Below are 25693 nucleotides of genomic sequence, written 5' to 3' on the forward strand. Positions count from 1 at the left end.
TTCTCTCCGCATCAAGGACTTAGACCAATGCTACGGAAAGAATGGGGTGGTTGGGGGGGACCCGGAGTCTATGGTGGGTATGAACTATGTGAATAGGCAGGTTCGGAGAACCCTCTGCCTAAATTCACTACGTTCAATTACCCACCATAGACTCCGGTCAGTTAAAATGACTATTTTGAACTGTAAGCAGAGTCAGACGCCGATAGTTGGCGGGTTTTCCGAGCAAACAGAAAATGATGAAAGTCCGGGATGATACACTCTACAGCAATCACTCATCACCTCATCAGACCCAAAAGAGGGTGGTGTCTTACCTTGCTTGTGCTGTCCCCGGAGCAAGAAGCAAAAAATGCTGCTACGGAGACAGGGTTCAGTGTGCCCGAGAAGGCTAGACCCAAAACCTAAATTAGGGGGTAGTATGCTTTCGAAGTAAAGACCGAAACAGTTCTGCATGAGGGCAAAGGTCGAAAAACAAGACCTGGAAGCTTCCAGGGGGTGCTGATGGTAGAGAAATCCGTCCACAAAAATGCTGAGACTGACTTATCGCCTATGCGCAGGGATACTTGTGGTCGTTCGAGCTGGGTCAGCAACCAAAGTGTGACCCGCTACGATGGGACCCAGCCTAAAAGAGGCCCTCCTCAATGGATTAGGTGTCTCTTAGGTAGTAGTTGATAAAGACGTTTGCGTTCTCCAAAAGCCTGCCCTCAGAAAATGTTCGAGGGGGGCGCCTGACGCTAGCACTAGTGAGTTAGCAATCGCATGGACCTCATGCGCTCGTACTTGGTGTCTCTGCAAGCTCTGTGTCGAGGAAGTTAAAGTATTATAAACCTATAATACAGTCGCAGTAATCCACCTGGTGATGGAAGTCGGGAAGGCCGGCCTATCCTGCCTGCCTGGGCAGTAACACAAAGACATGTGCTTGGCACCCCGTCCTGAATCCCTTGTACGGTTTTGGTAGCAACTCCGTGCTCGAACCTGGCAGAGAAGCAATTCCTCCTGATCCTCTGGGTCGTCGAAATTTGACAGCCAGGGGATGACGATCAAGTGAGGATTGTGTCCTGGGATTTGGTTCTTGGCGAGAAACCGGATTCGTGTCTTTAGCACAACTTGATTGTCCATAACGGCGGTACATCGTACGAGAAGAACAATGCCCCCAGCTCTGGCCGGCGCCTACCTGAGGAGAGGGCCAGTAGGAAGACTATTTTCCTCGTCAAAATTTTTAGTGGTGCTGATCGGAGAGGCACAACCGACAAATCCCAGATGGACGGTTCCCTTGTACGGGGTCTCGGCCTCTGATATGGAAAGCAGTAAATAGTCTCCTAATAATAGGACAATTGGTTAGTCGTGTTCCCAAAGCATTCTCAATGGTGGGGGACAAGGCCGACCTGTAGCCAACGATCGCTGCGTAGGACAAACCCACTTCGTCAAACAGGTGGACAAAGGAGTCTGCTACCTGGCCAATAGAGGGATGGTATGGATCAATCTCCCTTCTGCTACACCAAACAGTGTATGCTCGCAACCTAGAAATGTAGGCAGCGTTGGTGGAATTCTTGTTCGCCCTGGCCAGGACGTTGGCAGCCCACTCAGATAAACCTTTCAAATGTGCTTGTCTACTGAGAGCCTCTATGCGTGTAAGTGATACCCACTGGGCTCGTTGGTAGTGCGCCGTCTGGTTGGGACACAGGTCCGGTAGGTCTGGAAGCACTACTGGTGTTTCGACTAGCATTTCCAACAGAAGTGGAAACTAGGCCTTGGTTGGCCAATTGGGTGCGACCAATGACAATATGCAGGTGTGCACCTGTCAAAGTTTTCTCCGGTGCCCGGTGAACTAGCAGGAAGTGAGGAAAGGCGTACACAACTATGTGGGTCCACGGGGTCAGCAAAGCCTGGCCCAGGCTCCTGGAGTCGGCAAGAGTGTTATGTACGTTGGGAGCTTGGCTTTCCGGGGTGTGGCAAACAGGTCTATCTTTGTCTGTGGTCTCGAACTGCGGGTAGAAAGTGTGGTAGTGCTAAGTGCACTGCTTTCAGTTCGAGCCGGTCGATATGGTGGTCCCGAAACTAATGCGGGGACCATATCCTTGGGCTTGTTCATCCAATAGATGCGATCCTCAACCTTGGAGGGGGCATCTGTTACCAGAGTCATAGCTGCAGCGAGTGGGTCCAAGGGGACCCCTGTCCGAGGTTGGCCAGTGACGACCACCAGGGCAGGGCTTCCTTCGCTTGGTCTGAGATCAATACCCGCCTATCTAGTTCCCGTAGAAGAGCTCGGTGTTGTAGCAACAAGCCTTGTACCGGGCGGCTGTGTAATGCGGCCTGGGGAATCACCCTTCCGATGATCCGCATTAGTTCTCGGAGAGACACTGAGGGAACGCTGACGCTTAGCGCCAAGCAACACGCTTGAAATAGCTATACCAAGCTTCTGTGTTCCATGCCCAGGAACACCAACTGTTGCGTTGGGTAGGGATGGGACTTGTCTGATTTACTAAAGAGCCCAACTGGTGAAGTAAATCCTGTGTTAGCCTTACTTGCTCGGCTAATAACCCCTTGTTAGAGTTATGTAATAACCAGTCATCTAGGTACAGATTGATGTGTACCGAGGTTTGGTGAAGCAGCAGGAGCACGTACTGATTCAGTTTGCCTGGGTCCAGAACTGGACGCCCGCCACCTGTAGATTTGGTACTACGAACACATTTGAGTAGAAGCCTGGACTTAATGCCGGCTGATCTACCTTGTGTATGGCGCTCTTTTCCAGCAAACTGTCTACTTCCTGCCTGATTGCTTCCGCCTTGCGGGAGTCCCCTGGCAGTGCCCCCAATAGGGGAGACACTGATGGGGGAGATGGAGATTTCAGCGGTATCCTGTAACTGAATGTCACCACCTGGAAAGTTCAGGGATCGGTCACCTGCTGCCTCCAAATCGGACTACACCGGCGAAATCTGTGTACGACAGGGATATGTGGCCGTGGGTACGACAGTTGCAAGGTGTGGGTGCTCTCTTCTCCCATGAGGTGAGTTTCCCCAAGGCCTGCGATAGTCACTAAGTTGTGACCTGGCCACTCGCCGAACACATGTCCCCCCGGTCGCAGAGGTAAGCGTCAAACATGCTTCCCCCGCTGCCGGGGTGGACGACCGGCCGAGGAGGGTGAGGAGCCACCACCTGGTCCCTTCTTCCCTGGGGGCGCACCACTACCCTTCCCTCCCGTGGAAGGGTATGAGCGCTTGCCTCCTGGCTGACTCTGGCTAGCGGACGTCGCCTTAGGGCGTTGTGTTTTTTGTGCTTGGGGTGCCCTCCGTTTACCCTTGGCAGTGGCCAACTGGCTAGCGGATTCGATATGAACCATCTGGTTCATTACACTCCGAAGCTCCGAGACTGCACCCACCATCTCCCCAACAAAGAGGGTGGAAGATGTTCAGTCTGTGTCACTGAGGTGGGGAGGTACCCCCTGAATCAGTTTGCCGGCGAAAACACATGCATCTAAGACTGCGTCTCGTTGCACAGTAGTAGCCCCGGCCAGGTGACACTAGGGGATGTTGCACGTAGATGTGCGGTGGCCCACCAGTAAATGTGTCGCCTTTTGGTCTTGGCATTTTGGTCTCATCCCACACTTTGGGGTCTGATCCCGCAACCACACTGACCAGTTAGCGTTTGGTCCAGCGGAAAGTATTGCATAAGTTTTACCCCACCCGGTGGCCTTAAGCCTCCTCCGCGGCTGACCAACGTCCGCCCATCAACACTGTTTGCACGCCCTGCGCCCCACCCAGCACTCGGCCGGACAGGGGGAGACGTGCTGACGGGGTTGCTTTGGATCCCGACGCCCGTGATCCCATAAGCATTGAAGCAACAGTAAGTAGTTGCCTTAGGATCAAGAATGGGGGTATATACATCGTATCACTAGGATTCATGATACTCCGCATCACCCCAACGGCGTGGCTCACCGAGTCGTTCCGGATGGAAGACTCTGAGGGACCGCCCGAGGTACCGGCTGTATCCGACGCGAGCGAACTGTCTCCTTTCAACTTAAATATGTGAGAGAGATCGTGTTTGACTGTGCGTCTCATGACAGGGTCGGTTCCCTCTGGGGACGCCCGTGGGTCGGTAAAAAGGGAGTCAAAACCCACAGCGGAGACCGGACTCAAGCGAAAATCCTTGTACCGTTACCGTGCGATGAACCCTGGCTGGCTGAAAGTAGGGGGGAGGCGCAACGTGTGCCCTGACCCGAAAGCCCTGCCCTGAAATTGGAGGCTTGGCTGCCAGCATCCCTGTTGGTGTTCAGTGCCCGAGGTACCAGAGGAGACCCGGTGCAACTAGCCTGAGCCTCGGCCTCACCCAAATCAGCGGAAGAGTCGCGGCTGGGAATGGGGGGTTCCCCGGAAGAGACATGTTTTGAATGCGAGAGATGCTTTGTGTTTCTTCCTGCTTGCTGACCGAGGGGCCGCAGTGGAGACAGCTCGCTCCGACTGCATCTGATCTACCCGGCCTGCCAGGGACGCAATTTGCCCCGACAGTCCTTCGACCAAAGCCCTCATCTCGGAGGCAAACCCGGCGCTGCGCGAGGACGGATTCACAAAGGGACCTGCAATGGGCCCCATAGGAGGAAAGACCTCCAGGGGCACAGCCTCACTGTAGCCGGTAAAATCAAGTAAACCACTGCCTGGAAACACAAACTGTGAGGATGCCCTCCGATCAGTGGGGGGGGGGACCCGAAAAATATTGGTACCTCCACCATCGGGCCTCCTACTCGACGTCCCAGTACATGAAGTACCGGTAGCCGAGCGTGAGGACTTTCCACTCATGCCAAACACGCAACTCACTTTAACCGATTTTTACTGGACAGGCGACCTTGCTGTGAAAATACAAGCGACGCGGTCAGTCTCAGCGATTTTGCATGGCTCTGAAAAAACATTCCAGGCCTCAGAACTCCAGTGAAAAACCCACGCCTTCAAGGCAAAAACCCGGAACCCTGCACGCTGCCACGGCAAAAATAGCATTTCGGATGCGGGTTCTATGCTGGTAAATTCTGATTATAACCACTGCACAGTCGCCTCGAAAAACAAGGAAACAAAACCAGCGGCGATCCTCTGGTGCTGTCATTACATCTATCCATTTCTAAATACATTGATAAAGCATAAAATGAACACGACATGCATGAGGGAAGCGAAAAAAAGGTGACGCAACGAAACCAACAAGTGATTAAGTTACGTCGCCGGGTTTTGTTACTTTGTTGTGAAAAATGCTACACACAAAGGGGAAATCGACACGAGGGTAAAAATGACAAGGAAAACTTATCCTACCAGCTACAATGTCGGTTACCGCGCCGCGGAAACAACCCAAGCCAGAAACGTTGATGCGGAGATAAAGAAAGAGTGAATAGCCATATGGCCAAATAGCTCAGTTGTTACCAATAACTTATTTTACTTTTTGTAGTATGTTTTCAGGTAAAAGAAGTACGAACAAGTCATTGAAAATGACACAGTCCCTGTTAAATTTGTGAAAGTTCTCTTTGTGCTTGTCATATTAAAGCGGAGGGGTTGTCACAAGCGTGTCCTTGAAACTTGAGTCCCAAGTGGCATATACAACAGATTGTTTATATATAGCAAATTCGAACATGTGTTGCGTGACGACCCCACATAGCAAAGAAAAACATAGATCACAAGTGAAAGCATGTCCAAGTTATCACATTTTAAACAAACAAGATGGCCACCAGTCAGCCATATTTGATCAAATTGCAAATTGAATTGACTGTACATGTATCTATTTAAGACATACTAAATATCAATGAATATGATACATGGGTGACAGATATATAGTAATATGACCCAAAATTAAAACAGCCATTATTCGGGCATCTTTGAAACATCTATGAAACAAAGTGACATGTATGATGTATGTGCCAAATACGAATGAAAATGGTACATAAATAATGGAAATATAGTAGTAAGGCCAAAAATTCAGATGGCTGCCAATCAGCCATCCTTGATCAGATTTTGAAACAAATTGACATGGACATGTATCCTAACATGTATAATCTATGTACCAAGTTTGAATGAAAATTGACAAAGCATGTCCAAAATACAACATTTTCAAAAAACAAGATGGCTGCCAGTCGGCCATTTTGAATCGAATCGCTAAACCACTGCATGTGCATATGTCCCACATAAAGTACTAGGCACATGCAAAGAATGAACAGAATCGGTCCAAAGGATTCTGAAATATGACTCCGGACAGATGGACGCATGGACGGACGCACAGACAGATGGACGGACAGACGAATGGACGGATGCACGGATGGTCGGAGGACATGTATCCTAACATGTATAATCTATGTACCAAATTTGAATGAAAACTGACAAAGCATGTCCAAAATACGGCATTTTTAAAAAACAAGATGGCTGCCAGTCGGCCATTTTGAATCGAATCGCTAAACCACCGCATGTGCATATGTCCCACATAAAGTACTAGGCACATGCAAAGAATGAACGGAATCGGTCCAAAGGATTCTGAAATATGACTCCGGACGGACGCATGGACGGACAGAGACTGAATTATAAGTCCCCGTTTTCGGACTTCTTCCGAACGGGGACTAAAAAATGACTGTGCATAATGATGATTGTAAAATTGAAGGCTGCCTATGGCAATAATGATTGAAGTATATATTACGGTGGCCCATATATACAATTAGTCCGCTACATGAAAATCCGTCGGCTATTTGAAAATCGTTCTGCTACTTGAAAAAAAGTCGGTCGGCTACTTGAAAATTGCTCCGTTACATGAAAATCGGTCGGCTACATGAAAATCGGTCGGCTACATGAAAATCGGTCGGCTACATCGAAAATCGGCCGACTATATGAAAATCGGTCGGCTATATGAAAATCGGTCGGCTACATGAAAATCGGCCGGCTATATGAAAATCGGTCGGTTACATGAAAATCGGTCGTCTACATGAAAATCAGTCGGCTATATGAAAATCGGTCGGCTACATGAAAATCGGTCGGCTACATGAAAATCGGTCAGCTACATGAAAATCGGTCGGTTACTTGAAAATCACGGTAACACAAATTATTATTTTTTTAAAGAAAACAAGCGGGAAACTATATGCACCCCAATGAGCTAAAGATGATGCATTTGTGTCTCGTATTGTTTAATTATTTTTAAATCTATATAACGGCATAGTGTAAAACTCGTTTGTATATTTACTAAAATCTTGCTACACGTGACGTACAATGAAGAGTTTAAATTTAAATCGAAAGCAATGAATTGACATAAACACGTCGCTCTTTAAACGAACTTTGCGAAGAAATACTACGCGTGATAATTTACGCATGTTTTGCAATAACTTGCATATTAGTGTATATTATTGTTGTTTAAGAGTTAAAATGGTATAGAAATCCATTTATGTATTATTATCACCACCGGAGGAGGGATACACGTGTTCACGTGGTTTTGAATCGTCAACTGGTTTGTTTCTACTATTATAATACGATGTCATTCAACTTCATCTATCTAGTACTCAAATACCAAGTTGATCTACGCATATATCCGTTTTGGCAATTGAGATTCTGTCATCGTTTTTAATATCCGAAGTACATGATTAGTTTTCGTCCATTCTTGAGTATTACAAATCATTATTATAGTTCATATAGAAATATTTTGTTTATACCACATAGTGTTTATTGGAAAATATTGCGTCATGTAACTACGACTCGTCTCAATTGGGCATGTTGTACCGGAGCACCAAGTTACTGACGTTATAGGACATATTTTTATAGCTCCAATAATAAGGCTGTTTTAAACAAATCTATACCTCGTCATAGATCATTTGAAGGTGATCAAATTATGATTGAGTATACCTCATTATAGACCAAACATCAGCCATGATATGTGCATGGGCTTTATGAGCGAGATTTTTTCTTGTCGTTTTTCGCTTTCTTTTAAATTTTAGAGATCATGTGTGCACAATATATTCACAACATGATGGTAGACCAAATTGTTGAAAATGTCCTCATAGCATGTAGGTAAGCTTTGTGTGTTGCGCCAAAATTGCACACATTTCAATTATTTCAGATAACATATTGTTTGTTTGTGCAATTAGTTTGGTTGACCGTTCTATCACCTCAGCTTTGACAATCACACCGATTTTTTAAATAAGTCATAAACATTAGTGTGCCCGATTTACAACCCGTAGTTGCGAATCATGTGATATGACGGTCGGCAAGGGGTATTTTCGTAAGCTGTAATCAATTGTTTTTATTTTTCGTAATAATGTAATTTAAAAAATAAAAAAACGTAATTTCGTAGACATGAGCAAGGTGTAAAACGTATTCAGCTATCCTATTCTTTCGTAATTCATACACAAATCTTATTTTGTGTAAGTGTATGAACCATTTTCCACATTAAATGTTGTAATTCGTACGAAATTACAAACTTGTAATTCCTCATTTGAAGCCCGGTGTCATGCGAAGAATTTTCCGTGCGCTAAAACTTCCGGGTGAGGTCGTCGCACAAGCGCAATGCAGTTCTTGAATTTTCTTCGCGGTGTAGTGGATTCTCGTAAATAATGTGCAGTGTTCAATGAAAATAAACGTTCTGCTGTTGATGCATCGACGGCAGATGGCTAAATTGTAACGTATATCTCGAATGTAGGTAGTTTCGGCCACACACGTGTTTTATATCTTGTTGATTGAATCTCAGACTAGTATTACTAGTCTGAGATTGAATCTATGCAGTTTTATATATTTAGTAATCCAAAATCTAAATAAATGTATATAACAGCAAAGACTGTGTTTGAAACTATTTTCGTAAAACTATCAGTAAATACAAATAGTACATTTATAAACAAAATACAACAACCTAGCGAGCACCTTTGCTTGTGTAAACACCAGATGTGTTATTTACTTAAGGATTATAAATGATTAATATTATTTTGCCTGGCGTTGTACATAATACGTGTCGCATTGTTTTTGTAATTCAACTATTCTATTGTTTTACTAAAATAAAATGTGAAAAAAGTTTTTTCTTCTAGCTCCCGTTTATTGATGATTCCACATACATGCCAGTGTCAAGCATGCTCACGTATAATTTTATTTTTCCAAACATGGAAAAATAATTGCTAAGAATTGAGAATAGTTGATATCGTCACAAAAAGAACATATCTAATAGAGATTAACACAAGATACCTACAAACCATGTATCAAATGAATTGAGCTGGTAGTTTTCAAGAAGTCGTCGGAAATAGCAGTTTTGACATAAATTACCCAAAATATAAAAAAAAATACAATATTGACACAAAATCTGAGAGAGACCCATTCAAGGTAGTAGTATATTATTATTAGTATTCAGTAAAAATTATTAGTATTCAAGTCGCAAATACAAAACTTGTTATAATTTATAGTTATTTCGTCAATAACATAATGAAATTAAACAATTGTTAAGTTTAAAAGCTAATCCTTACAACAGACAATGATGATCATTGTTTCGCCTCGTATATTATATTTCTGATGTTTTGTCTGGCATCAGATTTTTATTTGTCACTATAATATTATTTTAATAACTTGTCAAAAGATCCATTTCTTACCTCTATATCTGAACAGATTATATCATGATTATTATTGTATACGACTATAGAATTTGAACAACTCACTGTAGTTTGTTTAGTGAATTATTATTATTATTATTATTATTAGATGCATATTTAATTTGTATGCTCATTTGCTAAAACAATGAGCGAGTTAGCGTGACGTTCGACGGAAGTTAACACGATGTTCTAAATATTCTGACTTTTACAATGACATGTACGCAATGTTATCTACACTTTATTTAATGCGGTGTGCAAGTGTCCTCGTCAAGCATTGTTCTTAGTAGAACACCGGAAAATATATCAAACCGGAACTAATATTGCACGTTAACGTTCGACATTAATTCCTGGCCTGATTCACAGCAGAACGCATTCACCGGAGGTTATTCTATGTGTGATATTCTTTGGCTCTTAAATCAAATTTATGAAAATAACTGTAAAATGTAATTATGAATTTGTTTTATCTTCGTAAAGTGTAAAAACCCATTTTCACTATACATGGAATTTTCATTTTATTTCTTGTAAAAACGTAAAATGCCTTTTTAATTTTTTGTAACCTGTATCAGCTATCCCCCTCGCCCACCCTCTGATATATGTTGACAGCAAGACGCTCGTTTTATAGGTGAATAAAAGCTAAACTTAGTAGTAGTAAAGCCATGAAACTGATTTGTAGTGATGTAAACGTGATACACGGTACAGTAGATTTTAGTAACGAGTTGTAACAATTTGTGGTTGTATAGGGTTAGAATGGCGCACTGACGTGTAACCTGTTTACATTCAAAGCCTAGAGTCAGCATGCTAATACAATCAACACATGCAAATATGATGTTTCAAGTATACAGGTTGGTTGACTTCATTTTATTTAACAAACAGATGAATACGTTGTTTACCCGACTTCGTAAGCATACACAAGCAATGGTATACATTGCATGTTGTACTTCCGGGTCATATCTGCAGGTCGAAGGTTACCTCGCCACATACACGCGATGTTCTAGATAGAGGATATATATATATATATATATATAGCGACGCGATTTTCAAGTAGCCGACCGAATTTTTCAAGTAGTGGAGCGATTTTCATGTAGCGGAGCAGTTTTCAAGTAGCCGAGCAATTTTCAAGTAGCCGACCGATTTTCATGTAGCGGAGCAATTTTCAAATAGCCGACTGACTTTCATGTAGCGGACCAATTGTATATATGGGCCACCGTAATATATATATGCTCAAAGAACTATGGAAAGAGGTTCAGAGAATGGATTTGGTGTGGGTTTCTTTCAATTTTTGGAAGATTTACTATTATTTTATTATATAAAAATGGTAAGCATTCACTAAGATATTGTGAGTTGCTTTCAACCATCTCTTGGCCTCCTTGTAAAAAATACTAGCTACTTAAGGGGCTACCAAGATTAAATAAAATTAACTGAACTGAAGTAATCATTTGAAATTTATAATAATACATTTATAAATATTTTATATAAAAAACATTCATGCCTTCATGAAATTCACTGTAATGTAAAACAGACCTAGTTTTTGTGTGAACATTAATTGAAATGATAATAACTGCTGCAGTACTTACATTTCTGATGTTCTATCTTATGTAAATGTTTACCAATACCAACCAACAAATCACCTTTCTGGCTACAGAAGCACACACTTAATGGGGTCGCATTCAGTTTAATGATCCTGAAATTAGAGAGATAATAATATTTATCACCATATGCAAAAACGCAATACAAAAATGTTTACAAAAGATATATTATTTGTACTGCGTAGATATTACAAGGAGACTGCAAAACAGTCAAGAGTATAAACCGATGTGCAGCAAACATCAATCTGGTAACAAAATATCAATAATAACATTAATTGTAAACCATATTTTTTTTCGCTGATATCAATTTTTAATGTTTCAAGTGCATTTTTTTTGAAGGTCACTGTGACTTTGTGTCAAAGATTTCAAATGAAATTAAAGTTACATTTCCACTTTGCAAGCAAATCATCTTCCTGACCAATATATACACCATAAATTGTGGTGTGGATGGGTAATAGGAAATTACCTGCAGTGCTAGAATTGTAAATATTAGACACTGAGTTAGGAGGCCTTGTTTGCCCTTAAATCCAGTTAACTTAATACATTGTACATGTAGGTATTTTTTGTAGGAATACATGTAAGAACCTTCAGTTTAATCAAAATGAAATGTATGAAAAGGTCATGGAAGACATCTACTTTTTAATATGGCTGGTTTTTTAGCAATTTTTCTAGCTTACGTATGTCAATAACACTAACTCATGACATCACTTGTATCAACCAGCTCTACAAGTGATAACATATGATAACCTCATAATACCTCACATAAATGCAAATAGTTACTAGTGAGTGCAATGCTTGTCAAAGTTTAGATTTAATTAAGCTCATCCTTGATATGCAGTTTTTAGATGAATGTAGCACATCGCTGAGAGCGTGAATGAAGTCAGCTGAGAGCGTGAATGAAGTCAGCTGAGAGTGTGAATGAAGTCTTCACAATTTACTGGGGATTGATCTAAGATTAAGTATTATATATAAACTGAGTTATCTATTATATCTACCTTATGAGTCTGTTAGCTTCATTCCATATTCTGACAGTGCCATCACTGCTGGCTGATGCTGTAATTCGCATACGTGCACAGCAACTCATTGCATTCACATCATCTATATGGTCCTCATCCGGACTGTGATCAAAACGACCTGTAAATGTAACAATAATTGATGATTTTATGGCTTTTGTGAAGACAAAATTTTGCAAAAGACACTGACACTCTATGTTGTAGGACCCCAGAGAAATTTTCACTGCTACAAAATTTCAAGTCAAGTGGTTTACAGTAACCACACAGTCCTAATGTTAGGCTTTTCCACTATAGGCTCATTAACAATGATATCTGAATCTGTTAAGTATTTTATGAAACAACTTCCATCATCTGTCTTGACCAGAAACAATTTCAATTTTTAATGTTCTGTGACAAACAAAACGTTGATTTTTCTATAAGGTCACATGAAAATATCTCCACTAAAATTGTTATTAAATTCTGCAGCACTGATCCACCAGACATGTGTTTACATTTTTGTCAACCAGCATGTTAATGTCTGGTAACAAATGTCACTCACTGATCAGTACTAGTTTGCAATCTGCTGTGACAACATTGTCTGTACAAATAAACAATACTGTTATTTTATCTTCAGATGTGAATGGAAAGTTTTTCCCAACCCATCATTGCGCAAGCACACAAAATGAGAACAAGTGTGATGACATATACATTGTAGCTTTGTAGATCTGCCATTATTGTCATTGGTGTTTAATTTCATTATTTCGATGCTTCAAGCAATTCTGGGTTTTAAGTTCGCAGACTTGGCAGAGAAACAATTCTATTTTACATGTTCACAGGAATTTAATTCAGTGAATTTTACTTATCAGTGAAAAATTTTGAAATTAAAAACGAGCGAATAATTAATGTGTTCACAGTACACTACTAGATTATGTATACTTACTCTTGGACAGTATATCATACTTGACAATGCTATAAGTGGCAGAGGATGCTTCTTGAAATGCAACCATTAGGTTACCTCTCATAACAGACATGTGTAGTGGAGTATTGGCACAGTAGAAAGACATCAAGGGGGCCAGAGACTCTTGAGAAAATGGAAACACTCGCCATACTTTGATCACGTTATCTAGGAGATGAAATATACTGTATATTAGAAGAAGTATTCAGAATTTTACTTTTCAATTGGTTTGCCAAAAGAAACGTCTACTGGAAGGAACTTGAATTTAGAACTAATATGGGGTATAATAGTTTTTACAGAAGCTACTCAAACTGTCATTTCAGCAGCATGAGAACTTGATTTAAGTTTTGCTCCAACTGAGAATGTTAATGAACACATGGCAAGTTTTATGAAAGGGAATTCCTGCTATATGATGGAATAATGTCATTTCATTGGAAAATCATTTAAATTGAATTCTTTGAAAATTTATAGGATTTATAACAATAATAAGATGTATAATAATGTATTTAAAAGGATGATGATCTCTAATTGTGCCTCAAATATTACTACAGACCGTTCTTTATTCTAATAATATCAATATAGAGTGTAGAAAATGAAATTTTGTTCTATTAGTAGTTCATGCGCTTGCATAAATGTCTAAATAGGTCATATTTTAATGATTCAGCAAACAATGAATGCTATTTTGGGTTTATGTGCACTTCTAACGCATACACCATGACTTTTTCATGTACCCATATACATGTATAAATAGAAATATGATAAAACTTGGATTAAATTTTTAATTCAGTGCAAATCTCTTCAAACAGAATGACGCATGTTAGAACTTTCTACTAAGACAGGGATCACACACATAGATGTATAGCAATGGAAATATGACATCATACTGGGTAATCGTGCAGGAAGGAATACCACACACTATTACCTAATGGATGGTACATTGCACGGAATCATTACATACATGTACCATGGAGTATAGATACTTACTGGTTGATGATTCATTGTCTGAATTGAGAAGGGAATGTACATGAACAATAATAAAGAGGAGAGAGAGAGAGAGAGATGATCAATACTTAGTACAACACAGCACACAACTGAATGAAAGCTAACTCTGGGAAAATACATGTGGGGTCAAGCCTCAGGGTATTTATTTAGGAAATTCAGTGCAAAATCCACCCAGGAAAAATTAAGACAGATTTAAAAAAAAATATCAAAAACAGTTTCCATAATATGCTTTGTTAACACTAGCACCTGAAGAAATAGATGCATGCATAATTTTTTTTAGAAAATCAATGAATACATACGACTGAGCTGCGTATACATGCAGTGTTTAGTTTGTCACACAGAATAAAGTAAACTTGTTGTGTGACTTCATCTCTAGTCACCGTACTTACTGTATGATTTGTCATTATCTATAGAAGCATGTAGAGTATGTAATAAGACATGTAAACTATTATGAATGTCTATCATATGTAACAGTAAAACTTAATTGTGGAGTTTATTAATTAACCGATTGTGTCTAACTGCTCAACTGATCTACATAAGGTATTTAGTGAACAGCGGACACAAGCTCTAATTACAAAATCAACCTGCATAATTTTTTATTTTTATCAAGACCTGATACCAATATACAAAATTATATTCATTTGGTAAAAAACTAAACTCATATAAAAAAAAAAAAAGATGAAAAATTTCACACCAAAATATAGGTAGGAAATATATATATATGTGTGAGGGAGTGATTTGATGTTTGACTGATCAACTCAATCTTATATACCGGGGTAGTGTTGTCTGATTTGTCTCCACATTTAAAATAGTTTATTTTGTTTATAGCTTTTTATTATTACATTTATAACATCAATTGCTATAAATGCCAATAAAAGCACTTGTTACACACCACCACACATAAATGCATTTGAACATGCACAACTGATGAACAGGAAATATCACACAATTCATTCATTTATTCAAGAGCTTTCAAACATGACAAAACAGCACAATTTAACAATAGTCACACATCTAAATTCACATATACATGTACCACATTTGCTCTATTACCAGTAGTAGTGCATGCATTTTTATGTGATTAATAGAGGTATGTCTATGGTCATACGGTAATAAATGATATCTGTCACCGCAACGCCATAATTTTGCGCCAGAGTTTTGCGGTATTTTAGGGGTATTTTCATCCTACCATATTAGAAAATGCGAATTCCAAATATGGAATGATTACGCACGTAAGCGTTCTCTAATATTAAAAACAAACATGAGGCTGCCACCAGAGTTTGAACGGATTCAACACAAAGAAGTTCCAGTCGCTGATTCTGTTTTAAACATTTTGGATTTTGGCATTCCCATGGTGTATCCTTGGAAGGAAAAGATGTATAATAACAAGCCATGCATGGCACAGTCCCCGTTAGTTATCGAATTTAAGATATATAGTTTTGTTTATAGCAATATAGCTGGAACATAAACATGTCAGGAATATGATTATGATTGTTTAACATTAAAATGATTGACATTTGTATCTGATCATCAAACGATGATTGAGAGATATTGCTCTGGAACAGCAATAATTAAAACAAAATCAGCCATTTTGTATACATGTATAATGAATATTTAAAATTTTAACATAATCAGTTTAAGCAAGTCAGAGATATGGCACTAGAACCACATTCATTAAAACAAAATGGCTGCCAGTCGGCCATTTTGAATCTTACATGTATCTGAAAAACAAAATGATGTACATCAAGGTCCTATAATGTCCAACGTATATACCAATTTCAAACAAAATCCATCTGTAAACAGCCGAAAAATGCTTGATTTTGATAATTTTTAGCACAAAAATGGCTGCCATTTGGCCATCTTGAATCAGATCAAGAAACAAATTGACGTGCATATGTATAATATCATGTATGATGTATGTGTGAAGTTTGATTGTGATTGGTCCAGGCATTTCTAAGATACAGGTCCGGACGCACGAACAGGCGCACAGAGGTCAAAACACAAGTCCCGGTTTTTTGGACTCCGTCCGAACGGGGACTTAACAAGGTTATTACAAGAATACCTCAAAGTAAGCACTCTGACAATACGCCGCACACCGACCTCCACTGCGTGTCAATCAATACTCCTGCTGTACTGTCTTTGTGCATACTTTTGGTAATAATCTTATAATATAATGATCCAGTGTACAAAATGCAATTTTTGGTGCACTTCTAACAGAGCATAAATACAATATTGGGGCATATGTAATAATCATAGTGTTCACTTACCTAATCCAGCTGATATCAACTGATCGTCTTTGGAATTAGCAATTAGACCAATAACACCTTTATAACCATGGGCCTGCATTGAACAATAAATATGGTATGATATTACTGATAGTTAATAACTGCTACATAAGTTACAATAATTAACTTTGGAATAAAAATCTTGAGGAAGGTAATAATAAAAAAAAAATTCTGGGTTCTGTAGAATTGGTTTGGCAGCCATATGGTTTACAGTACTACCCGTAGTATAAGTTTTTTTTAAGTTGAATGTGAAAATTGAAAATTCATCATTATATATCACCCAATCTCACCTCTATTTTATACGCAACTTTCATAGTTTTCCAATGTAGTACCGCTATATATCCATCTTTTCGCCCACCAATCACCAGCGTCCGGTCCGATCCTCTTAGTTGCGGTTTACCGGATGAACTAATGGCCGCTTTACTGCTCCTCATCAATCCTTTCCACACATCCTCAGACATAGTGCTTTCTACTATGTATTCATACAGACACAGACAGTTCATATGTTTCTTTTCTATTACGAAGAGAGAAAAAGTTTTTTTTTTCAGTCAACAATGGGACGATATACTGTTAAGTGCTCTAATTTCGCTAGAGACAAATTTGTCAATCAGTTAAAATGTTATCTCCAGTATATTTTGTAGCAATGAGTGTCTTTACGAATAACGAAAATCATGAAAATTAAATGCTTTCCAATACATTTGTTTGCACATTCACAGTGACAGGTTGGTAAGAAGCTGTAGAACAGCATTATTCATGGCTACTGGTATAATACACATTGTATGTACTCTGGTTATAATGACAAGCTGCATCTGTTTCATGCATTTGTTGTCAAACGCACACAAATCTGGAAGGCAAAATGTGAACACCCCAATACCCAGACCAGAAATATCGTTAAAGAATTTCAATTTTTGTTATATAAAAATACTAGAATTGCATTCAGCAGTAATCTGAATCACCACAAAGTGCTGGCCCATTCATTGTATGATTCTTACCATCTTTCTCACTGCCTTTCCATGTGTGTTGGATGGTACAAGGATTAGTTTTAGCACTAGCCCTCACCATATCACCATTCTTCAGGGCAGCAAACACCGTATCTGGATTCAAATGAAAGTGAATAGTTATTGGCTACATGCACATATTCGAAAAAATATCAATACTGATTTTACGAGAATAGCGCAACATATGCACAAAGGCAGTACAGTGTGTTAATCAACCACCATGTAGTCAAGGTCAATGCGTTCCTGTACTGCCAGAATATTATTATACATCTTTTCCTGCTTATACGGTAAAATCTTTATTAGAAGTCGCATCCCATTCATACTCATTCTTTTTGAACAAATGACAACCAAAAAATGACAATTTCTTATATGTGTGGATGTTCTAATAGAAACTGCATCCCAAACTGAGGCTTCTAATACAGATTTTGCAGTAGTAATATTTTAATGAAAGATAACAGCTTGAAATGACAATGAATGTTTCGCACTGTGTGAACATTTGCATTTAGTGACTGGATTCTATTTTTGTCACATGCTAGCACCTGATGTAAACAAAGAAAGGAGTTTGAATTCAAATTTTTAACGTGTCAACATTGGTGGTGTAGTTTGCTACAAGTAAGGGAAAATTTGAAAGTTTGAATGATGCACATATTTTGGAATGAATATAGTTACAGCTTTTTATGAAATTGTAAATTCTATTTTTTCGATGCTAGATGTATACATGTAGTTATACATGTAATCTCTGGTAATAGCCGTGAATGACCTCAGTATCATATGCGCAATTTTACAGCAAGTAAATTTATAAACCATCCACACTGAATCAAAATACATGTAGATATTAAAACTAGAGAATGTAAAATATTTGGTAATTTCTCATAGTAATACGTAAATTAGAATATTAATTTTTTAAAATGTTCACAATAGAAAATGGAATAGCCCAAGACACATTCATAGCACGTTCGCTCACTTCAATTTTAAGAATCTGTTTTTGTTGATCGTTGTTTCTGTTGTCAATATCCACAATGCTCACATGCATTATTACAAAGTGATTTGGTGTATCACTTGGTGTATCACTCTGTGCCAATAAATAACATCAGATAAAACGATATTGCCTGGTTTGGATTGAATAATGCGGATTATTACCGCAGCTTAAACAATAGGACCACACAGATATTACAGGAGGAATACGTCATTTCAAATTCAATAATGTTAAGTTAAAATCCATGTCATGTATAACATATGGATAGAAGTGGGTTAGGTTCGCAATGTGTCAACATGATGATGACACACTTGATAAACTCACAAGGGAAGAAACAAATCTTCCATTACAGCAGATCAAAACTCAATTGTATCTACTGATTTAGAATGCTATGGATGAAATACAAAGAAACTTCATTACACAATAAAAATTAATACAATAACGACTGTAAATTCTACAGTCACACTGTGTGTTGTTCTTATATCTTGTAATCATTCCTACCTTCTGCCTGTGCGTATATGGCATCTTTGATTCCAATTCTTGGGTTGATAATCAATGAGGTGATAACATTACCGTTGGCAGGTGATATGATTCGTGCTGTAGCATCTCGACTAATTAACAAAGCACGTGGTGGGAACTAAAAATAAAATAAAGTATGATTTAATGCATTATAGGAGTGAAGTATTGGATGACAGGACACACTGTACTAGTACTAGTAGCCACTGTTAACAAATAGTTGTAAAATGATTTACTTGGGGCTTTTTGTTCCCTAATGTTTTTTCACTGAATCATGATCAAGTTCAGTACTGGCTGCAAAATTAGAATAACTGAGATGTTTCTCAAACTCGAACCTACACATGTATATTATAATTTCTAAATTATGTGTGAAGTGTTTTATACCCGGTATATATAAACAGACTTTGCTGCGTTGACTGTTGTGTTCTTTCCATATATGTAAATAGCCAGCAGGCTAGTAGGGTGGGGAAAAGGTACATGAGATATAATTGCAGGTGTATGAAGCCAAAACACGAATCTGGTAACTAGACAGTCGGGGTGATCATTATCAATGTATAGAAAGATGGATAACAGATATAATACTTTTTGGTTTGTGTCTATTGTTTTCATTCAGCGTTCACTAGGAAAGTACTCTTCTTTTTGTTCTAAACAGGACCCATTTACTAGTTTCTTTGTTCTCAACAACACCCGTTTAAGTAGGACTGTTTTTCAGAATGATCTTGTTCTCACATGATCCAAGTGGAGAGTACAACTTTTCCATCACTATTAAAAAATTGATTGATCGACGATCTGGGTGGATGCATGGTCATTCTACTGAATAAGCCGGTGGTTTTGTGGTTGAATGCAACACTATGATTTGTACATGAATCAGGTGCAATTTCTACAGGACATTGGCACATTGTCCTATACAAAAGAAGTAGCGTAACACAAGTACACAGTGATAAGACGCAACCTGCGATGTGGTCACTTAATACTTCGTTAAAGTATGGCAACTCAGACGATATAAATGGCAGTTTACCGTTTAATCCTTGTAGCTGTCTTTTAACTATTAATAAAAAATAATCATTACGTTTGTTGATATAAAATAAAAAATAATGTGAAAATAGACATCATACCTCATACTCTGGTCTTTCAGTTAGTTTAATTCTATCCACCTTATGTCTATAAAAAATGAAAACAAGATAATCTCACAAAAAAAAACACATCATGGTCAATATTTGTCCACTGTCTCAGTAAATTGTCTTACTGTCTACAAAAGTAGATAATGTTGTGTGCGATGAGTTATAAGCTAAAGATTATTGCTATCACAATATTTTTCATCTTCATACCACAACCATAGCAGTTTATATGGTTGTTGTTGCCATGGCAATTGTTATTATTGGATTACAAATATCAGAGATACATTTCAAGTATCAAAGCAATCAGACTGTTAGTTTTCAGGAAGCAGTAAATATGATAAAATGATAACAATATATTTGCTAAAAACGAAAAATTTATATAAAAATACCAGTATCATCACAAAATACTACCGGTAAGTATCAAAGAACATAGCAAGTATAAAAGCGTGTAAATGTCTAGAAAACGTTGATAATATAATTTTTTACCAAAAATGACAAAATTTGACAAACGCAAAATTAAAGTATTTTAAGGGGATACTTCCACGCTTAATAATGTGCTCTATGTATTTGATGATGGTCAATTTAGACGAAGTAATGGTATTGAAATGCAATATTTGCCTGTCAAAAATTGGCTTTCCGACTTTGAGATATGAAAAAAGAAATTTCAGTTCAAAATCAAATTGTTCAATTTTTGTTGCAGATGTTCAATCCGCGTCTTTCACGCAATACACGAGATCTCACAGTTGAACGGAAAGTCACCTATTGATGTTACTGCTTATAGAACCTGAGAAAACTGTCACTGTTACAAAATATCAGCAATTTCTGAAAGTTGCGAAAATCCATGGAAATCTCTCATTGAGCTAAAGTAGTCAAATAAGTACTGAATCATGAGAAGGAGATGTACATTCATTGATTGACAAATGAAGTTTATAATCTATTAAGTTACAATTCAGATGTATGTATACTACCTACCCTACAGCAGTATGCATTGTGTGTATATCTCGTATTCTCCACAGATCTACAGCGAATGTAGAGAAACTATGTACATTATCTGCTTGTAAGACAGTACCTAAGCCATCTATCGGCTCATCTGCTTCTATCCTAAAATAATACAAAGAATACTTGTTATAGACTAACAGTAGTAATACTCATCGGTCAAGATAAAAAATGTACATGTAGTGTCAACTGTGTATACCAGTATCATGTATTTAATAGTGTACTGTAAAATATTTTATTTTCAATCGGAAATTATATATATAATATAAAATTACGTACAAAACACCCAAAGCCTTTTCAGTGAAAATTAATTCCGGCTAAAATAAAGTATTTTATCTTTTTCACCACCAGTTCTCTCTTTTCATCACAAATTCACAAAATAGTCCTGTTCATAGTCTGCATTTTCCTTCAGAAGATTGGGGCAACTATAGCCAAAATTTTTGAGTACAAACTAAAAAGGAAGTAATAGAGGACTATTTTCACCTCTTCTGGGATTGTGTTTTTATTTCAAAATTCTGGTCATGCGCATTACAGTGGTATCATACTATAACAAATTCCAACGTATCATTGAATGCAATGAAATGTATCCTTGGTGATGTCGAAAACCATGCCAATATATTAGTTAATGCATTTCTCCTGATGGGTCGATACTACATCTATCGTTGTAAAATATTGGGAAATAGTATCAACATGAATTGTTTCAGTGAAAACAAAAAAAAATTGAGCAGTGGGTGCCCTGAAGACTCACAGAGACTTTCAAAAATGATTGTAATCTCTAGCAGCGCCAACAAATTGTGACAAAAATTAAGTGGTTTGCATTATGTTTATCATCAGCACAAAATTTACATGTAAAACAAGTCATGCATGGCACAGTCCCTGTTAGTTATCGAATTTAAGATATATAGTTTTTGCTTATAGTAATATAGCGGGAATATAACCATGTCAGGAATATGATTATGATGATTGTTTATAATTACAAGCCATGCATGGCACAGTCCCCGTTAGTTATCGAATTTAAGATATATAGTTTTTGCTTATAGTAATATAGCGGGAATATAACCGTGTCAGGAATATGATTATGATGATTGTTTATAATTACAAGCCATGCATGGCACAGTCCCCGTTAGTTATCGAATTTAAGATATATAGTTTTTGCTTATAGTAATTTAGCGGGAATATAATCATGTCAGGAATATGATTATGATGATTGTTTATAATTACAAGCCATGCATGGCACAGTCCCCGTTAGTTATCGAATTTAAGATATATAGTTTTTGCTTATATTAATATAGCGGGAATATAACCATGTCAGGAATATGATTATGATGATTGTTTATAATTACAAGTCATGCATGGCACAGTCCCTGTTAGTTATCGAATTTAAGATATATAGTTTTTGCTTATAGTAATATAGCGGGAATATAACCATGTCAGGAATATGATTATGATGATTGTTTATAATTACAAGCCATGCATGGCACAGTTCCCGTTAGTTATCAAATTTAAGATATATAGTTTTTGCTTATATTAATATAGCGGGAATATAACCGTGTCAGGAATATGATTATGATGATTGTTAACATTAAAGTGATTGACATTTGTATCTGATCGTCAAACAAGTACTTGTCCATATTGAGAGATAATGCTCTGAAACAGCATTAATTAAAACAAAATCAGCCATTTTGAATACATGTATATTATATCTATAACATGCTGTATAACAAATATATAAAATTTGAACATAATCAGTCAAAGCATGTCAGAGATATGGCTCTAGAAGCCCAATCATTAAAACAAAATGGCTGTCAGTCAGCCATTTTGAATCCAATCTGAAAAATAAAATAACATGCATCAGGAACCCGTAATGTCTTATGTATGTACCAAGTTTGAAGGAAATCCATCCATAAATGCTTGATATTTGATGATTTTTTTAGCAGAAGAATGACCACCATTTGGCCATTTTGAATAGAATTATCAAACCAATATATCTGTTTATCTATGACATAATGAATAATGAATATTAAAAATCTGAACATAATCAGTCAAAGCAAGTCAAAGATATGGCACGAGAATCACATTCATTAAAACAAAATAGCCACCAGTCGGCCATTTTGAATCTTATCTGAAAAATCCATCTGTAAACAGCCGAGAAATGCTTGATTTAGGCAGAGGGTTCTCCAAACCCGCCTATTCACATAGTTCATACCCACCATAGACTCCGGTCAGTCAAAATGACTATTTTGAACTGCAGGCATTAATCAGCAATTCTGCCAAGGGCGGAGAAATAGAATCTAGGTCAGGGGAAGCCCCATGACCCCAAGATTCTTTTCCCTTACGTCACGTACCACGTGACCGAGGCCATATGGCGCGCCATTACGGCTGGCTAATCCCACTGGTTCCTTTTTCTCCGCCTCAAGGACTTAGACCAACGCTACGGAAAGAGTGGGGTGGTTGGGGGGACCCAGAGTCTATGGTGGGTATGAACTATGTGAATAGGCGGGTTCGGAGAACCCTCTGCCTAAATTCACTACGTTCAATTACCCACCTGGACTCCGGTTAGTCAAAATGACTATTTTGAACTGTAGGCAGAGTCAGACGCCGATAGGTGGCGAGTTTTCTGAGCAAACAGAAAAATGATGAAAGTCTTTTCCCAGTCCGGGATGAAACACTCTACAGTAATCACTCAACACCTTAGTTAAGACCCAAAAAGAGTGGTGTCTTACCTTGCCTGTGCTGTCCCCGGAGCAAAATGCTGCTACGGTGACAGGGTTCGGTGTGCCCGAGATAGCTAGACCCCAACCCAATTCTAGGGGTAGTAAGCTTTCGAAGTAAAGACCGAAACAGTTCTGCATGAGGACATAGGCCGAAAAGCGGGCCCTGGGAGCTTCCAGGGAGTGCTGATGGTAGAGAAATTTGTCTGCAAAAAATGCAGTGACTGACTTATTGCCTATGCGCAAGGGACCCTTGTGGTCGTTCGGGCTGGGTCAGCAAACCAAGACTGACTCGCTACGACGGTACCCAACCTAAAGAGACCCTCCTCAATGGATTAGGTGTCTCTTAGGTGGTAGTTGATAAAGACTTTCTGCGTTCTCCAGAAGCCTGCCCTCTGTGTGTGCTCGAGGGGGGGGGCACCTGACGCTAGCACTAGTGAGTTGGCAATCGCACAGACCTCATGCGCTCATACTTGGTGTCTCTGCAATCTCTGTGTCGAGGAAGTTAAAGTATTATAGACCTCTAATACAGTCGCACCTGGTTATGGAAGTTGGGAAGGCCGGCCTATCCTGCATGCCTGGGCCGCAACACAAAGACATATGCCTGGCACCCCGTTCTGAATCCTTAGTACGGTTTGGTAGCAACTCCGTGCTCGAACCGGGCAGAGAAGCTATTCCTCCTGACCCTCCGGGCTGTCAAAATTAGACGACTGCCCGAGGAGGGTGAGGAGCCACCACCTGGCTCTTTCCTCCCTGGGGGCGCGCTTGCGCTTGCCTCCTGGCTGACTCTGGCTAGCGGATGATGCCCTAGGGCGTGTTTTCTGTATTTTCTGTGCCTGGGGTGCCCTCCGCTTTCGGATTCGATCTGAACCCTCTGGTTCATTACACTTGAAGCTCCGAGGCTGTACCCACCATTCAAAACGTAGGTATGACGTGCCCCCTGACTCAGCTTGCCGGCGAAAACACACACGTCTAAGGCCGCGTCTCGTTGCACAGTAGTGGCCCTGGCCAAGAGAGCCAGGTGACACTAGGCGATGTCGCACGTAGATGTGCGGTGGCCCACCAGTAAAAGTGTCGCCTGGTCTAGGAGGCTGGTGCATTCCACCTCTGAGATCTCAGAGTCCCGGGCGTGCACAATAATGCGCTCAAGCAACTCTGCCCTCAGGGCGTGATAGATCGTTTCAGATTGAGCTGGCGAGAACGCCCATGGAACACGGCTGTCTCCTTTACCCGGTCTGCCCAACGGAAAATTTGTGGTACCGGGGTCTGGGGAAGAAGCCTTGGGATCCGGTTGGGGGTATTTTGGTCTCATCCCACACTTTGAGGACTGATCCCGAAACCACACCGACCGGGTAGCGTTTGGTCCAGCGGAAAGTGTTGCATACAATTTTACCCCACCCAGGGGCCTTAAGCGTTACCTCCTCTGCGGCTGACCAATGTCCGCCATCAACACCGTTTGCATGCCCTGTGTCCCACTCCGCACTCGGACGGACATGGAGAGACGTGCCGACGGGGTTGCTTTGTGATCCCATAAGCGTTAAAGCAACTGTAAGTGGTCGCCTTAGGATCAGGGGTGGGGGTATTTACATTGTATCACTAAGATCGATGAAACTGCGTATCACCCCCAAAAGTGTGGCTCACTGAGTCGTTACGGATTGAAGACTCTGAGGGACCGCCTGAGGTACCGGCTGTATCCGACGCGAGCGTACTGTGTCTCCTTTTCACTTTAAATATGTGAGAGAGAGCGTGTTCGACTGTGCATCTCATGACAGGGTCGGGTCCTCTGGGGACACCCGTGGGTCAGTGAGAAGGGAGTCAAAACCCACAGCAGAGACCAGACTCAAGGGTAAATTCGTCATCGTTGTACTATTACCGCGCAACGAACCCTGGCTGGCTGAGAAAGTAGGGGGGGTCAACATGTGCCCTGCCCTGAAACCCTGCCCCGAGATCGGAGGCTTGGCTGCCAGCACCCCATTGGCATTCAGTGCCC

The 25693-nt window shown here is 39.7% G+C and overlaps 1 protein-coding gene across 5 annotated transcripts in view; it reads right to left on the reverse strand.

Annotated features, from left to right (window-relative positions):
• LOC100377114 (WD repeat-containing protein 97-like) overlaps positions 1–25693 on the reverse strand; it is a 51481-nt gene that overhangs the window by 18633 nt on the left and 7155 nt on the right. For all 5 annotated transcript variants that reach the window (XM_085499933.1, XM_085499931.1, XM_085499930.1 and 2 more), the window contains exons 6-14: positions 20969–21097; positions 19994–20039; positions 18864–18999; positions 17381–17482; positions 16679–16902; positions 16371–16443; positions 13087–13269; positions 12150–12288; positions 11143–11249 (exon numbers count right to left, since the gene is read on the reverse strand). In XM_085499933.1, coding sequence (XP_085356059.1) covers positions 11143–11249; positions 12150–12288; positions 13087–13269; positions 16371–16443; positions 16679–16902; positions 17381–17482; positions 18864–18999; positions 19994–20039; positions 20969–21097 — 1139 coding nt within the window. The remainder of the gene's footprint in view (positions 1–11142; positions 11250–12149; positions 12289–13086; positions 13270–16370; positions 16444–16678; positions 16903–17380; positions 17483–18863; positions 19000–19993; positions 20040–20968; positions 21098–25693) is intronic.

Source organism: Saccoglossus kowalevskii, chromosome 6, assembly GCF_978046115.1.
Source record: "Saccoglossus kowalevskii chromosome 6, keSacKowa6.1, whole genome shotgun sequence".
NCBI classification, from domain to species: Eukaryota; Metazoa; Hemichordata; class Enteropneusta; family Harrimaniidae; genus Saccoglossus; species Saccoglossus kowalevskii.